At 36.9% G+C, this 17,607-nt stretch overlaps 1 protein-coding gene across 5 annotated transcripts in view; it reads right to left on the bottom strand.

The window, feature by feature from the left end:
• The window catches only part of akap10 (A kinase (PRKA) anchor protein 10), a 32,956-nt gene extending 16,651 nt beyond the window's left edge, over window positions 1-16,305 (bottom strand). For 2 of the 5 annotated variants that reach the window (XM_084115436.1, XM_084115438.1), the window contains exons 1-4: window positions 15,886-16,128; window positions 13,566-13,613; window positions 10,796-10,981; window positions 762-1,334 (exon numbers count right to left, since the gene is read on the bottom strand). In XM_084115436.1, the coding sequence (XP_083971562.1) occupies window positions 762-1,334; window positions 10,796-10,981; window positions 13,566-13,613; window positions 15,886-15,907 (829 nt within the window). In that variant the 5' untranslated portion in view covers window positions 15,908-16,128. Of the gene's footprint in view, window positions 1-761; window positions 1,335-10,795; window positions 10,982-13,565; window positions 13,614-15,885 lie in introns of all 5 variants that reach the window. The other 3 variants (XM_084115437.1, XM_084115435.1, XM_084115434.1) reach the window with 3 other exon arrangements.
• Between the last annotated feature and the right edge of the window lie 1,302 nt (window positions 16,306-17,607).

The following is a 17,607-nucleotide window of genomic DNA, read 5'->3' as shown; positions in this document are numbered from 1 at the left end:
TAGAAGAAGAACGCCGTAAGCTCAGTTCTCGCGCATGCGTCCTGGCGCTCCCGTGAACTCTCGTCAGAGGCCCACATTGAGGAACACTAATAGTTGGATAAAATCGTTATTTTTGTTGTTTTTCCGCACAAAAAGTATTGTCGTCGCATGATAAACTTAATGTAGTGCCACTGTAGTCACTTGGACTATTTTAACGATGTTTTTAATAACTATTCTGGACCGGCGAGTTTGGGTCCCTCTGAAAGCCTATGGAAGAGTCAGAATTCTGTCAGATTTCATCAAAAATATCTTAATGTGTGATCCGAAGATGAACGAAAGACTTACATGGTTGGAACAACATGAGGGTGAGTAATTACTGACAGAATTTTCATTTTTGGGTGAACTAACCCTTTAAGCCCATTCACACCAACACCAATAACTATAAAGATAACTATAACTATATTAGGCGTCCACACCAATGCACAGTAACAGTATTGTTCTGTCTAAGCACATGCTACAGTTTTGACTGCTGCTTTAAATGCTCAAGCTCTTTTATCGTTCATTAGATGGAAAAAAAAAACGTTCTGAAAGTGATTCCAATGATCGTTACAGTTGTGGTGTGGACTCTGCTATTATTTTATATTTAGAACTATTTTTAGAATCATATAATCTTTAGTCATCAGTTATAGTTATCGTCTATAGCCGGAGGGATTCAGTGCAGGAATAATGTCAAAACAAACAGCTAAAACAGATTACATTGTAATTGTTACATCAGTACTCACTTTTCATAAGTTTCTCAGAAAGCTCACGGAGGCCACCAGGAGACTGGCCTTTAACTGGAGTGCCTGTCCTGGAGGAGGGCTGTCTGGTGGGCGTTTCTGATCTAACCGTGGGCTGCAGGTGGGGTGTCCCAGGCCGGGCCGCCCCCTCTGAGCTAACAGAGTTCCGGTGGCCTATCAGAGCCCCGGTATAAGAGTTAGTGTCCTGAGGGCTGGGGGTGTGAGGTCTGGAGGATGTCCGGGAGGAGAAGGGGTCCTCTTCATCTCCCTCGTCCAGAGCTGAGGGCCCGCTGGGTTCGCATGGGGATTCTGGGGAGTCGGGAGATCCCAGAGCAGTTGCCGGCTCGGCCAAGGTGCTTTGTTTGACTGAGTTGAGGCTGTGTGCTCTGACCCTCGACCAGCTAGTGGACCGAAAGCTCTCAGCCTCGAGCCAGAAGCGGACCAGGTGATCAGCTGAGCGAGTCTCCATAAACTGTATGAAGTAGGGCATGGCCACATTATCTCGCAGGATCTGGTCTACGGTTTTAGAAAGCCGAGAGCGAGTCTCTTGAAGATGGTAATTGACACTGGAACGACCTGAAAAGCAAAAACACTTTTTAAACCCCAGTGCTACAAACCATGCTTCTTAAATCGAGATATGTAAGAATTTTCATGAAACCCTGTAGACTGATCTTTATGTGAAGGATTGAGGTCGTAAGAAGGGTGACCACCTGGTTATTGCTCTGTTGCAGGACAGTAGATGTCATTATGCGAGACAATTATTGAATTCCATTAGTTTGAAAGCCTATTTGCCATCATGTTGGACGATAACATTTTAAATCACTAATAAGCTTTGACCGGTTTTGTGACTGGCACTCAATTTGCCCAGGTTCGAGTGATACAAATGTAGCCTATTTACTCTACAAAACTTTTTCAGTCTGCTAAATAGGCCTATATCAAACTAAGCAACAGGCTAGTAGGTAAAAATTACATTTTATACTAAAATAAATTTCCTTAAAGGGGTAATCGGATGCAAAATTCACTTTTATATGGTGTTTGCATATAAATGTGTCTTTACAGTGTGTGGACACAATCACCATACAATGAAAAAAATCCATTCACTCCTTTGTTTTAATCTTCAAAAAGCATAAACACTCTCAATAATCAAGCCGTTTGGATTTTCTGAGCAATATGATGTCATATTGCTCACGCTCCACCCACGACCACTGACGAAATGTCCCGTATTAGCCTATTTCCCCCTCAGCCAATTGTATACTGTCTGCCAATCAAGGTTATAATCGTTAACGAAAACGAACGAAAAAACGAAAACTAGGTGGGAAAAAACATTGTCGTTAACTGAAATAAAATAAAAACACCTTTACACAATCACACATTAAAAAGTGGTATAAAAATATTTTAAACTCTGAATATAATTTAAAAAAAATTAACTAGTCGCAAGTTTGAGGTAAAATGCACTTTTTGGTTGTGGTTGTCGATGTCAAAACACTATATAAGCTGTGATTATATATTATGTCTTCTTTAGTCTGTTGGCTATTTAGTTTTTTTCTTGGCACACGTCACTTACACATTTTGCACTTACTGCAGAGTCTTGAGACTGTTTACATACATATTTGTGCCCATATGTACATTACTGGTGTTATTGTTGAATAAATATTTTCTAAAATTGTATGATGGTGTTGAGTTATTATTACACAATACTTTTTCTGACCTTTTTGAATCTTGCCCCTGACAAATAACCCAAATTAAAAAAAAAAAAAAAAAAAAAGACTAAAACTAACACTAAAACTAATAAAATCTAAACTTTACGTGTCTTGTGTCGACACGCCCCACAGAAGAGAGGGGTGGGGTGAGCAGTTGCTCATTATCATTTAAAGAGACATGAACCAAAACGGGTCGCTGTGAACAGAGCTGTTTTTGAGGAGGTAAAAAGGGTGTTTTACACAACCATTGAGGAATTTTAACCAAAGAATGTTACAAACCTTACATGAAGACCCTAAAGAATCATACCAACTTGTAGAAAATGGGCATCCGAGGACCCCTTTAAGTACAGACTTGTTTATTTTCCTTTATTAGACTATACAAACATTAAATGAGTTTTAACTTCATTTTATTTTAACAGATTCGGTGCATCTTGAACTTGTATTTTTTGTTGGATCTGGCAGGCTTGATCAGGATATTCTTATCCAGTATGTGTCTAGATAAAGTTGTGGCTGGTGTAGCTGTATTTCACGAGTTTCAATGAGGTCCACACTGATTACTTTGCTCCATCCAATCTTCAACAGCTGAAAAATAGCTCTCTACGACTGCTTTGATTGGTAATTTTCACGCTCTAGCTAGAACATGGCGGCTGCATAAATGAATTTTTAAATTCCAATCGCATTTTTAGTATTTATTATATTTCTTATTGTAATATTATTATTTCAGGGAAGAAAAAAATGCCTAATTTAAATGCGGGACACTCCTTATGTCTTGTGGGACACGAGACAAAGCTCCCAATTTTGGGACTGTTCCGCATTCTAGTCATAAGTTCCAGGCTGCAGTTCACTTAACGGCCACCGGTGTTGCTAATAACAAGGGTTTCTGAATTCTACATATAACCTCTTTAAAAACCCAACACGTTCTCACTCCCAACTCGTCACATTATAGCTATGTCCCAATTCAGAGGCTGTATCCTTCGAAGGCCTCGAAATTTGGACCAGGCGTTGATAAACAGTCTAGCGTACAGAGGATTATTCTTGTCACCTTTAGCAACTGTGACAGCTGCCGTTGACGGGTGTTTGTACTGGACTTTTTTGAAAGTTATATTAAAATGCCTGAAAACAAAAACAGGGTTCACAACCTGTCCAAATATGTTTGCCTTGGACCAATTCTGTACATAATAAAGAGTATAAACTATATAAAATCGCAAGTCAACATTTGAACCGCTTTATGTTTTTGTTTTATTTTTACATTGTATCATTAGATATTTGAGTAAGTTGAAACCCAATACTTGCATTTAAAAGTGTAATCTGGATATTTCTTTCAAAAAAGTGAAGGGTGGGCTAGGCCGTGACGGATCCATCAGTTGTATCCTTAATTGCCCAGGGTCAAATAGCGCATTTCAAAGCTGCATTTGAAGAAGCATTCGAAATAGGACAGCCTTCATCGCACCGCTGTGACGCAATCGGCCTTCGAAGGAGGCAGCCTCTTTGTCAAGACCCCTCTGCATTCCTCTCCATTGCTTTCAGTTGTTTGCCTTATGCACCAGATCAAGACATTTCATTCTTTGCATTTGTAAAAGTACAAATGCTTTTATAAATATTCATAGATATTTTGGAGCACCTAACCCCACCCCAGTAAGTAATAAGTACAGTCACGGTATTTATTGCAAAAACGTAAAAAAAAAAAAAAAAAAAAGAACTGTATAAAGGTATTACAAACATCTCGTGTTGCAATCAAAGTCTTCTAAAACCATCCGATATCTTTATATGAAGAAAAGAGGGGAACTTAAGGTTTTCAAAACTACACCCAAACTTATCATGACGCAATTGGTCACAGGTTACGGGGGTGGGTTACAGGCTCAAGCATATCTAAATAGTGTAAATAAAAAATAAGATAAATAAATACAATTATTTTGGCTGATTAAAGGAGCATTTCACCCATGGGAACATTGATCTTTATTGAAAGTGGGTCATATATGTAGTCGAAATGTAAAATAAATTTTGAATTTGGTGCCTTCTTGACCGAGGAAAGAAAGAAAGTAACTTCAGGACGCATTTGTATGAAAGACAACAACTCCCACAATGCACCACATTGCACAGCTGCGCAAGCCACTCCCACTAATCCAGAACAGCATATGAATCACTCTTCCGTCTATAAGGCTAGCTACCACCGTCTAACGTTAGTTAGTTGGCGAACTCATTAGTGAATTACTCCTCATTTGTATTTCTTTCGAAGTGGTGAATTATTGCATGGTAACGTTACCGGGATGTTCAGTCAGATGCGGTGCGAAACTAGGATGGTTCACAACACAAACGTCCGTGTCCTCGTCTGATTCAGAGATTTCGTCCAGGAGAAATTGGCATCGTTTAAATTCTTTGCCGCAGACGGACTTTATCTCTGTGTTCGTAGTTGCATAGTGAGATCACCGGCGCCACCAGTCCGCCCTAACTCGAGCCAGTCCGGGCTCCTCGTCCGCGGCAGGCAGGTCTTCTGCCTCGGCTGCTCTTCGCTATAATGCGGCTTGTAAAGGTAGCCACAAACACCTGATTCAAGCATCAGACTTCCGAAATCCTCTTCTTCTACATCATATTGAGTAACGTTACCCTCCGCTATTGTCATATCTTCACATCTGTCTCCACAGTGCCTGTTAGCTTAGCTTCCAAACAAGATGGAGGATATTGCTTTCAGTTTCAGAAAGTGAAGTCCCACCCACTGATCTGTAATAGGCCTGTAGCGTGAGCGGGTCCCGCCCCCTGGAATAATGAGGAGCTAGTGTTTGTAGTCTCTACACTTTTCAATGAAATGTGACTTCCTGCTTATTATGACGCAAAATGATGATTTTTACGTCATAATAAGCAGGAAGTAAAACACTTAAATCCTTATTTCTCCCATCTCAGGGAAAAATGAATGAAAAATCCATGTTTATTATAATATATGACTGGGTTTCTAACAATACAAAGCTTAATGCAAATGGGTGAAGTGTCCCTTTAAATTGATTACTCCCCAACATATGTCAATGGCAAAACTATACCCCAATATATATAATTTCATTGTGATGATAAAACTTACTTGCCCATCACGTCTGTGTATGACGTCGAAAGCAATGGAGTACCCTGCACATTGAAAAATGATGCTAAAGGGGTAGTACCCTGTGCGTTAAAAAGTGAAACCAAGGAGTCCTGACCCAGCCTCAATATGTGACGAGTGAGAATGTGTTACTAAAAACGAGGGTTTGGACAGGTAATACCATTTGTGTTGTTAAAAATGTGATCAAACTTCAACCTTCTTGTATAGTGAGGAGAGGAAAAACTGAACAAAACAAAACACAAATAATAACAAATAAATAAAATAAAATAAACATTAATAAAAAATAAACAACCAATATAAAAATAACCAATAACCAACAAAAAAAAAAAAAACAACCACAAAACTAAACAACAAAACATTAAAACCAAAACCCAATAAAAGGAATAAACAAAACAATAAACAATAACAAAAACAAACAAAACATATAGCAATAAAAACTTGACTAAACAAAAAGATATATAATAATAATAATAATCAAATGAAGCAATGATTGCCTGTCCAAAAGTCCCCAATAGGATCCCAGGGCATTGCGTTGCGTTGATAGTAGGACTGTACAATATTGGAAAAAACACTTAGTATTAGATGTTTGTTCAAAAACCCTAAAGTATGAACAACAGTAATGATGCCTACAGCAAACACCGGTAATGCCTCCAACTCAAACCCATGGGATCTCCAGATCACACCCAGCCATCTATTACTTCTTATACAGCAGCGGCACAGACTTTGTTCCATAAATAAACACATACACAAAACAAATCTTATAATAGAGCAGTGACCTCCTTTGAATGCTTTGAAAAGGCAACACCTTCCTGTTTCAACACCACAGGACACCAGAAGATGGTTGAGATGTAAACTCAGGAATCTACAAAATGATTCCAGTATCAGGACGCAAAGAAGCGTACTTGAGCCGGAAAAATACCAGCCCTCTTTGTGTGGGAGACAACACAAAGATTTGACGTTAGAAGCATTGTCTTTACCAAGTCACCTTGCAACACTGGTTTGGCAACCAAAGACTGTAAAAATGCTACAGTAAAAACTAGGGCTGGGAATCACTGGGTACTTCACGATACGCGATACATTGTTCACGATACCGATAATATCACGATATGGCGATACTGCGATAATCGATATATTATCAGTAATAACTCACAATATATCATGTTTTAAGAAATAAAAAGATTTTTTTTTTAATTAGGAAAATGAATTTCCATTTAGTTTTTGGATGAAATACAATAACAAAAACAACTTGTGTCTTATCAGTTGCAACAAAACAGTCACAGACACTTTTTTTTTTTTGCTGCAGATGATTTTTTTCACTCGGGAGAAATCGAGTGGAATCGGTGATGCTCGCATGGTCGCGGCTCGTAGCGTCTGAGAGGAATTACAAGCCGAGCCGAGCACGTTACGAGCACCTCCCGACCTCCCGATAATTTTTAAACATGTTTTTTCACCAGCTGTCCCCTATTGCCAAATCATACACAACCACGTCGATGGGGCTATACCTCAGTGGCAGCAACCATACAGCGTGCGCATACACTGTCACTGTCACACACACACACACTTTTCTCTCTCTCTCTCTCCCATTCGCAACATGACGGTTTAGCGCGAAAGCCCACGTGATTGCTGCCGGCTCGGGATAAAATTCATGCAGGACAGTCGTGCCTTGTACCAGCTGCTTTGATGCGATTATCAGTTAAACTGATCTCACGACCTCCCGAGTGTCCGAACTCGCACCGTGTACGCCCGCCCTAACGACTTTTAATATCGATACTTGGCAAGAGCGCATCGAGAATCGATCGCGGGAGAAAATATCGCGAGATATCGCCATATTGATATTTTGGCGCACCCCTAGTAAAAACCTGACAACTGATATTTTACAGTAAAATACTGCTCCATGTACAGTTTTTGGAAGTGAAAAAGAACATCTTATAAATGTTCTTAAGTCATCTTATAAATTACAGTAAAAAACCATTAACATTTTATGGATTTCATTTAAATAACTGTTTCTGCTTAGTTTTTTAGGTTACATCGTATGTGGTTAAATTAATGTTTATTGCATTATTTTAGTGTCGTATGTTAATACCATGATGGGTTTTGTATTTGTGTGTATGACACTGTGCGCACCTTCTAAATATTAGCATTTACCTCAGCTTGTGGAAAAGCTACTTATGATGAAGTTTGATTCATCATTTGTTTTTCTCATCACCACCTGTGATGATCTTAAGGTGGTTGTCAGTATATTGTAAAAGTAAAAAACAGAATTTAGTAATTTGGTCTATTAACATTATTTCCGTTAATTAAATATATGGTTTGTTACTGTAAATTTAAGTTCAATCTGTAAAATTAAAAATGTTGCTACAATTTGTTTTTACAACAATTGTTTATATCCATGCTCTGAGATGGCCAAGGACATTTTAAATTCTATTATTTAAAAGTTGATATAAAAACTGCCTTATGTTCAATTAAATTGTTTGTTAAACTCAGTTTATTTGAGTGTTATTAAATACATTTGATTAATTTAATTGATTATTAAAATCAACTTTAATTTCATTTTCCAAAAATTTGGATTAAAATTTCCATTAATTTTCATGAATTTTGAAAATGTATGAAATTAATTAGAAAGTGTAATATTAATACAATTAAACAAAATATATATCTGTTTCTGCTTAGTTTTTTAGGTTACATCGTATGTGGTTAAATTAATGTTTATTGCATTATTTTAGTGTCGTATGTTAATACCATGATGGGTTTTGTATTTGTGTGTATGACACTGTGCGCACCTTCTAAATATTAGCATTTACCTCAGCTTGTGGAAAAGCTACTTATGATGAAGTTTGATTCATCATTTGTTTTTCTCATCACCACCTGTGATGATCTTAAGGTGGTTGTCAGTATATTGTAAAAGTAAAAAACAGAATTTAGTAATTTGGTCTATTAACATTATTTCCGTTAATTAAATATATGGTTTGTTACTGTAAATTTAAGTTCAATCTGTAAAATTAAAAATGTTGCTACAATTTGTTTTTACAACAATTGTTTATATCCATGCTCTGAGATGGCCAAGGACATTTTAAATTCTATTATTTAAAAGTTGATATAAAAACTGCCTTATGTTCAATTAAATTGTTTGTTAAACTCAGTTTATTTGAGTGTTATTAAATACATTTGATTAATTTAATTGATTATTAAAATCAACTTTAATTTCATTTTCCAAAAATTTGGATTAAAATTTCCATTAATTTTCATGAATTTTGAAAATGTATGAAATTAATTAGAAAGTGTAATATTAATACAATTAAACAAAATATATATATATATATATATATATATATATATATATATATATATATATATATATATATATATATATATATATATATATAATTATTATTTTTTTTTATTATTTTTTTTAAATACATTTTAAAATACATTTTAAAGTCATTTTTGGTTTCGGTTTTCGGGCCAAGTGCATCTTGAATTTTCGGTTTCAGCCCAAAATATTCATTCCGGGTGCAGTAAACGTGGATTAAAAAGAAAAAAGAAAATATTAGCACATATGCATTTAATATTTACAGGTTTAGTCTTTCTCTTCCTGGAAAACAGCAAAAATAATGATGAGGTATAATAATCGTTATTAACTAGGTAGTTATATAATAGTTGTGACAGGCCTATTGTGAAAAGAAGCACTTGGAGAAGAAACAGATAAACAGACACGGACATATTCACAGTATCCGTTTAAAGTGGAGGAGTTTGTCTGAACAGGTTTCCACCAATCACAGAGCTATAAAAAGGTTAAGAGATTACGGCACTCCACATAAAATCCATGCAGCCAGTGCGCAGCAAAAGCCATTTCTAACACTCCAGAAAGCTTCACTAAATCCTCCAACTAATGTGAGAATTCCTGTTCCCTCGACCGCTGACACACACCAGATTTCATTTATAATGCTCAGCAAAAAATCCGCATTTCGTTGTCCTGACTGTTTTATGCTTTTGTGTTTGTTAATATAACTTCAAAACTTTAAATAAAAAATAAAAAATAAAATGGTCAGCACAAAACAGTAAGTCTTACAACAAACGTTGCTAACAAGTCTAGTTCAAGTAAAAAAAAGTAGAGCAGCTTTGAGCTTACACACCGTGGTTTCACACAATGGTTTAGAGTAAGGGCTTTCACACCGGGTAGTTATAGTAACTAGCCACCAGGGCGGTTCCCCGAGAACTAAATGTTCACCTATGGCTATTTTCCTGGTTGCATTTGCACCGCCAGTAGGAACTCACCGACAGCGACGTCATTTAAGTGCAACATTCAACAACATGGAATGGATGACAGCGTGATCGGAGCTGTGTTTTTGTTATGTCGTGAGATTCCTGATGGAATGTAAAGTGCTACATATAATAAAATCTGAGAAAAGAACACAACGTCGCAGACAAAGGCGATAGGTAAATGTTGTTAATATTAGCCTTCTGTATGTTCATGTCTTAAATATGTGTGCGTTTACACAGTTTTTTTTTTAAATGGCGGGTGCGGTTTCGTATGGCATGCGTTCGACCAATCAGCGTACACTTACATCACTAGTAGTTCCTATTGTGCTGGGTAATTTAGTTCCCCAAAAGGCGTTCCTAAAACTAAATTCGTTCCCAGTTCCTGCGGTGTGAACACGCCAAAAAGTGGATACTTCCGCCATTACTTTTAGGAACTATGAAAAGACTCCTATGGCTGGAAAGCCTCTAATGAAAGTTCAGACTCAATCTCCCATTAAATATTGTAACATTAAAGTTCCAATATTTGATGAAAAAAATAAAACCATCCAACACAAAAGTTTTTCTGGACATTGTAACTCTCCTTAAATTTCACAGTGTTTTCATTGCAAATTGGTATCTTTTATTATAATATTTTTTTTCCATATTTTATATATCTCATTTGGTCCATTTGTACAAGTTCACCTTGTCCATAATGTCACGTTAGGCAAAAATCTGTTTTTTCCTGTGCTTAGCGTTGTGGTTAACTGCAAACTTGAATCTAACTGAAAGATTTTTGTTGTTGTTGGTGGTTTTTTATTTTATTTTTATGTGTGTGTTGTTGTGTTTGGTCCTGTCCTGTGATTGTACTGTTTATTTGTCTGTAAAATTGAAAATACTACAATAAATCTAATATTTAAAAAATAAATAAATAAAAAGTTTTTCTGGACACAGAATCAGCATTTAATGTTGAATCAGTATTGAATGGCATGTATAATTCATGGCTGGTGTACCTAAGTCTCCGAAGTGTACTGCCTCCATGTGGCTAGGCTGTTTTTTGAGGATAGCAGTGCGGCCACGAGCAAACGAGTCCATGTTGGCTGAGATAGCATTGATGGCCACATGGCTGGGTCCCGCCGCCTCCAGGATAGCATGATGGTTACGCCCGCTGAGGGAGGGGGAGTGGGGCGACACTGGGGCTGGAGACAAGCACACAGAGAAGGAACATTCATACACAATAGAATTCTACATTTGACTCCAGTTCCAATCTACAATCCTTCACTGCTAATCTTGGTAAGAAATGCTTAAAACACGCTGATAAACCTCTACATGTCCTCCCCTGGCTAGTTATTCATTTAAGTCTATAAAACCTGCAAAGCTTTTGTGTGTTACAACCCTAATGGTATAGATTTTTTTAAAGGGGTCATATAATGGTACATGCACTTTTACAAGTTGATTGTACTGAAATGTGTGTTGGCAGTGCCTGTACACAACCATCATAAAATGATAAAAATCCATCCAGTGGTTTTTTTTAAATCTTCTTATATGTTTCCTCCTGTCTCAAATCAAGCTGTTCGATATTGTGACGTCACAATATCGACGCCCCTCCCACGATGGCTGATTCCCTCCCACGATGGCCGACCGGCGCGTTCATTGTTGATAGCTGGAGTGCTGAGCAGAATGGCGTCTAACGATTGTGGTGTTCTGTTCTTGGGTGTAATAACGAACACAGCAGTCATATTGATGATGTTTCTAAATCCGTACAGCTGAAGACGCAGTGGCTGAGTTTGTTTTCGAAGGGAATATTCCCCACGATCAACGTCAATGCTGTCATGTTTGCGCGAATCATTTCACCAGACTCGAGACTGCTTTAACGTTACAAACGAGGGTCAGTATAAAGCTGTTTTTGCTAAGAAGCTGCTCCAGAAAAAAGGATCAGTACCAACTATTCGTGTTCCTGCTGAACCTCCAGAAGAACAAGTGAGTGTAACGTTTTATTGACCTTTATATTAATCTTTATATTAATCTTTATATTAATCTTTGCAAATAGCTTGCACACTTCACGATGAATGTGGCTATTTTTGCACTCAGGGTACATTATGGCATGTTTTCTATGTACGACGTTCTCAATATAATTCATAATCCCACGTTTATAATGAACAACGCGGTATGGTTTTTGTATTATTATTTTAAATGGTGTACGCACAGAACAGAGGGGCGGGGTGAGCAAAGCTCATTATCATTTAAAGACACATGCACTGAAACGGCGTGCTGAAAACAGAGCTGTTTTTGACCAGGTAAAATGAGTGTTTTCTTACAATACTAATGAGAATTTTTAATTAAAGTATATTACAAACTTTTAATTTAGACCCTAAAGAATCATATTAGCTTGTACAAAAATGACATTATATGACCCCTTTAAGTAAACATTTTAGAGCGCATAAAGCGGTTATATAAAAATAAATTCCATAATTTGAATCAAATAGAGTTAGCAGAATTTCTTTACATTTATGTGAAGAATGTTGAGAATGTGATTGTTTAGGACACATTGTTCATTTTTCCAAATAGACACTACAAATTGTTACACCAACCCTGGTCACTTTCCCTATTTGTTTCTTGTTGAGCGGCCAATGAATAGCCATAATATTGTTCTATATCACACTTAGCAGAGACTTTTTAAAACCTTAAATCAAAAATTATTTACGTTTTAGGGACAATTCACACAGAATACGTTTTATGATAAAAAGAAAAAAAAACACCTCAAGGTCTACAGATGGATGATTTTCTTAAAGTTGGAATAGACTTGCAAGTTTGTATCTCACACTTTTTTCTATATAATAAAAATAGGATATAAACTCGCAATTTGGACTCACATTTGTAAGTTTATATCTCACAATTCTAAGAAAGAAAAATGTACACAATTCCCTGTCTTTTTCTTGCACTTCCGAGTTTATTTCTTACAATTCTGAGAAATAATTTTGGAATTTGGAAATATATTCACAATAGCGTGAAAAAAAGGTTGAAATTGCGAGTTGATATCTTGCAATTCCCACTATTTCTCGCAACTCCCAAGTTTATAACTTGCAATTACGAGTTATAAAGCCAGAGATACAAGATATAAACTCGCAATTGAGAGAAAAATGTCAGAATTGTGAGATAAAGAGTAACAATTACCTTTTTTATTTTTTTATTCAGTGGCAGAAACAAGTTTCCGTTAAACAGCAGCTTGCAAGCAAAATGCAAAACAGGCCTGAAAAAAGGCCTGCTCACAAGGACGTTAACTATAAAGATATAGTTCTAAAAATCATTCTAAATATAAAAGAATAGCAGAGTCCACACCACAACTATAATAATAATGGCACCGAGAAACTATATCATTGGAATCACTTCTGAACTTTTTTTCCATCTGATGAATGATTAAAAAAGACAGCCAATCAGAATCCATCCTGCTTTAAAGAGCTCAAGCATTTTAAAGCTGCAAAACGACAAAACTGCAGCATGTGCTTAGAATAAACAGAATGATATCATCCGTTGGTGTGGATGCTAATATGGCCTAGTAATTATTATAGTTATCGTTCTTGGTGTGAACTGACCTTTAGTCCCTCACATTTTATTTCCAGTCACTATTATTTCCAGTCTGGGTCACATGCCAAGCAACTGAAACTACCGGTATAACTTGATACAAATTAACCTGGTCTATTGTTCTACATTCTAGCATGTTTTATGACAGCCCACCATAACATCACAAAAGTTACTATAAAGAAAAAAGAATATCACCCTCACCTTTGCTGGCTTTGGCATCTGCTGGTCTCTCAGGTTCCTTTCCTTTAGCTGTAAGATAAAGAACATAGGCATTTATAATTTATGGCATCTCTTCTTGTCCTAATGATTATCCAGCACAGCAGCCGTTTGGGAACCAGTCACAGACACCCATTATTTGAAGCAAAAAAAGGCTGTTGCAACAATCCACACATCACTTATTCTTGAGTTTTTCCACTGCATGTTTTCTGGATTATTTGCATGGGGTGAGGCCTTGCTGGAGGTTATTAACTAAACAAAACAAAACCCCGGTGCCAAACAAACTGACTAGCATCGTGGTGCACAAAACGACAAGCATTTCCAACATCCCGATTATTGTTGGCAGGAGTGCAAGCGAAGAGTGAGGATGTTATTTCTCTTTACAATGAGCAGCATGTTTCTCATAATTCTCTGCTGTGCTCAAAACATATATTAACTCGCATATCTCTGATGGATAAAGAAAAAGTATAATGACAAGACTGCATAACTGAGAACAAAGAGAAAAGGTTCCTGTTAAATAGGACATAGGCTAAGAGGGCATCCTTCCTTCCCTTAGGGCTCTGACTGTCACGGGATACATGTTTATAATCTTTGTCATGCGAACAGGGATTCTGGGAAAGATCGGTCACTTTATTTAGTGAAGATACAAAACTGCTGATCAATCTTATGGTTTATTATGTATGAACAACTAAAGACAGCAGCAGCATTGCCACTCGTTTTGGCCAATTCATTATCATGTTTCCAGCTATGTGATCACCAGATAAGTGGAACAAATGTACAAAGATTTTTATATTTACTCTTAATGCATTTTTTATCATTTAAGACATTTCCAGGCCTGGAAATCAAAATTTGAGAATTCCCTGACATTTCCAGATTTTTCATGACCACAGGAACCCTGTAGAAGGGAGGTTTAAAAAAAGGGAAGGACAGAGGGATGAACTGTTCACTTTGTTCGTTTGGTCCGGACCAATAAAAAAAATAAAAACATTTAGTCCAGGTAATTTTAGCGAGCGTTTTAACATTGTAGCGTTCACACTGGCATTTTAATTTTACCGAACCTAAAGGCATAAGGAGGGATACATTCACAATCTGATTGGTCGGCTTTTATTACGTCTATTTCGAGAACTTACCAAACATCCAAAACAATGTTGTGTTCTGGGCTAAATGCGCTCGTTATATGTGCGTAGCCTACATATGAGGGTATTTTGACCAGCTGAGAACATGAAGATCTTATAAAATGAGTAAAGGAGTCAAAAAAGCGTCAGGAATCCCTCCATCACACACAAATGAAGATCTGTAGCGAGGAGACGCGGTTCTGACGCCTGTTCTGAACTGTGATGGGCAACATCGCGACTATGATGAGACAAAACAGGTTTGATTTAATCTAACCAAACATGCCAAGTGTGAACACACCCATAGTTAACCAGGGGGCCGGGGCCAGGCCGGGGATGGGGCCCACTAGGGGGCCTCAGCAAATTTAAATATATTAACCTATTTTTTTACAGTCTATGATATTAACCTAATCTTAATTAAGAAGCTTAACAAAAAACTAAAAATATAGATCATGTACAACATTAAACTGATAGGTTTTTTAGTTTATTTCTTTTTTTCAGCTTAGAATGTAGGGCCTTCAAATATTTTCTGGGACAAAGGAGGCCTTTGAGTCATAAAGGTTGCGAACTACTGGTCTAAATAGAATAGATACAACATTTCTATTTGACCTTTGACAATCTAGCTTGTTTATACCATCAGATCAAAGATGTGAATGAAAGATATTCCTTGTCAAAAACTTCAAATCAACTGAAATGGGATTCAAACAAGAATTTTAAAAAATGTGTTTTTGCTTCTATTTATGTTTATTCAGGATATGATTCATACAATTATGCTCGTTTCATTCCATATTATGATATTCCAACATGAGGTTTTTCAGGCATGGCTATAGCCTGTCAGACGACTGACACTACACCATATGCCGATATGCGTGTTACTTCGAACATCTAAAACAACGGGGTGTTTTTTTCAGGAAGCAGCGTTATTTCAACTAAAACATGAAACTATAATTAACAAGTTTTCATTTGGTTATCTAAATATCAAAATGTGCACTCGAATCGGGAATATCCAATCCCTCGATAGCTGTTTTACACGATGTGCAAAAAATATGCATATGCATAAAAGGGATTATATGGCCAACATAAAGAATAAAAGAATAAAAGAGTTTTGATGTCACATTCATGAGGACGTGAGCTCAGCATCGGTCCAGAAAAGCCCAAACTGTCCATCATCATCGAGCGGAGCACTTCCTTACCTTTTCGCCTGAAGAACGACATGATGAATCTGAAGCTGTGAACACTCGCTCAGCTCAGAGACAACATCCCGACAGCTCCCGAGTCCCTTCATTCATAACACTCTATCGCGCACAGCTTTCGCGTTGCTCTTCCACATCTGCGCTCACTGTCAAACCCGAAAAATTTCCAGTCCCTTCTTAGCTGGCCCGGTCGCCATATTGTCAATAAACGCCTCACTTCCGGAGTGTCTGCGGCACAGCGCTTCTGCTGGAATTATGGGAAAAGACCTGACAAATCAAAAGACTTAATTCCCATACAGGCCATGCACATAAGATTCCTACTGTCTCGTTAAGAGGATACTGTATTACAAAATTAGACATGACTTGCTAGGTGACACTCACAACATTTGTGTCTCTGGCATCACTCAGTTGTTGTAGGAGGGACTTAAATTATCATCTATTGCAACTCAGTAATTGTCTTCGGACATATTAAATTGATATTTTATTCAAATAACTAATGGCTAGTATGAGACATACATTTAGCGTATTCAACTACATAATGGTTTGTAAATTTATTGCAATTGTGCCTTGCCGAGTCTGGTTTTTATCCTTGCCTGCTTTTAACAGTATGTATAGGGATGGTATAGTGTAAACAATTAAAGTCGCGATTATATCAAAATTGAATTTTCTTATATTTTGAATAAAATATTGGATCAATTAATAAAAATAAAAATAAATTATTCATGTGCCCTCATAATATTTAATAAAAATAACTTCCCCTCCCGACTTCTCTTCTCTACTCTGATGATGTGTTGTATCTGTCACACACAGATAGCACATGTACGTCTGCAAGATGTCTGTTAAAGATAACTTCATCTGGAAAGCATAGTCTGCTGTTGTTCACTAACATCTGATAGACGTCTTTAAGATGTCAATTTTACATACATTCTAAATCATAAAACATCTTAAAGACATTTTCTAAAAGAAAACATCCTAGACTTGCAGATGAGCAAACACTCTAAAAAATACTTCTTCCAGATGTAAATACGCTTATTAAATGACGTCTCCGTGATGTAGATGTGATGTGCTATAAGGGATATCCACCAATAGAAAACCACAACGATTCAATGAACCAATTCATTCACGATGGACAAAATCAAGTCCCACCATACATTTTTTTATTGTTCGAGAAGTCATTTTACTTGGATATTCGTCACAATAAAGAATAAGAATAAACAAAAGACTATCATAACTTTCGTTTCATGCCAACTTTAAAGTTCCCCTGTAGTCAATCATTTTATTCCTTAAAACTCATCTCTGATCACCAAAATGACATTTAAACGTTTTTCCTTGAATAAAAATTATTCATACCTTAAAATAGCTTGAATGTAACTCTACACCCTTGCTTCATTTAGTACGGAGCTCGGGAAGTCACCTGTGTGAGAAAAAACAAAACAATCCGTGGGCTCCCGGGCTCCGTAATTTATACGCGGTTCTGTGAATATGTACAAACTCTGTGTAAATATGTATGTAAATAAATATGTACAAACTCTGTGTAAATTCTCAGAATTTACCAACTGTGTTCCGAGGAGGGAGAAACCACAAACCAGCGACTGGGTGTTGGGTGACCAAGGCTCATCGATGAACGAGGGCAACAAAGGCTATCCCGTCTGGTCTGAGCCAACAGAAGGTCTACTGGGGCACATATCTTACAAAATTGTAATGATTATTATGGGAGGAATG

The sequence above is a fragment of the Abramis brama genome (assembly GCF_963993115.1).
Source record: "Abramis brama genome assembly, chromosome: 5".
Lineage (NCBI taxonomy): Eukaryota > Metazoa > Chordata > Actinopteri > Cypriniformes > Leuciscidae > Abramis > Abramis brama.
The sequence above is the reverse complement of the archived record's forward strand: the minus strand, read 5'-3'. Positions and strand labels throughout refer to the sequence as shown.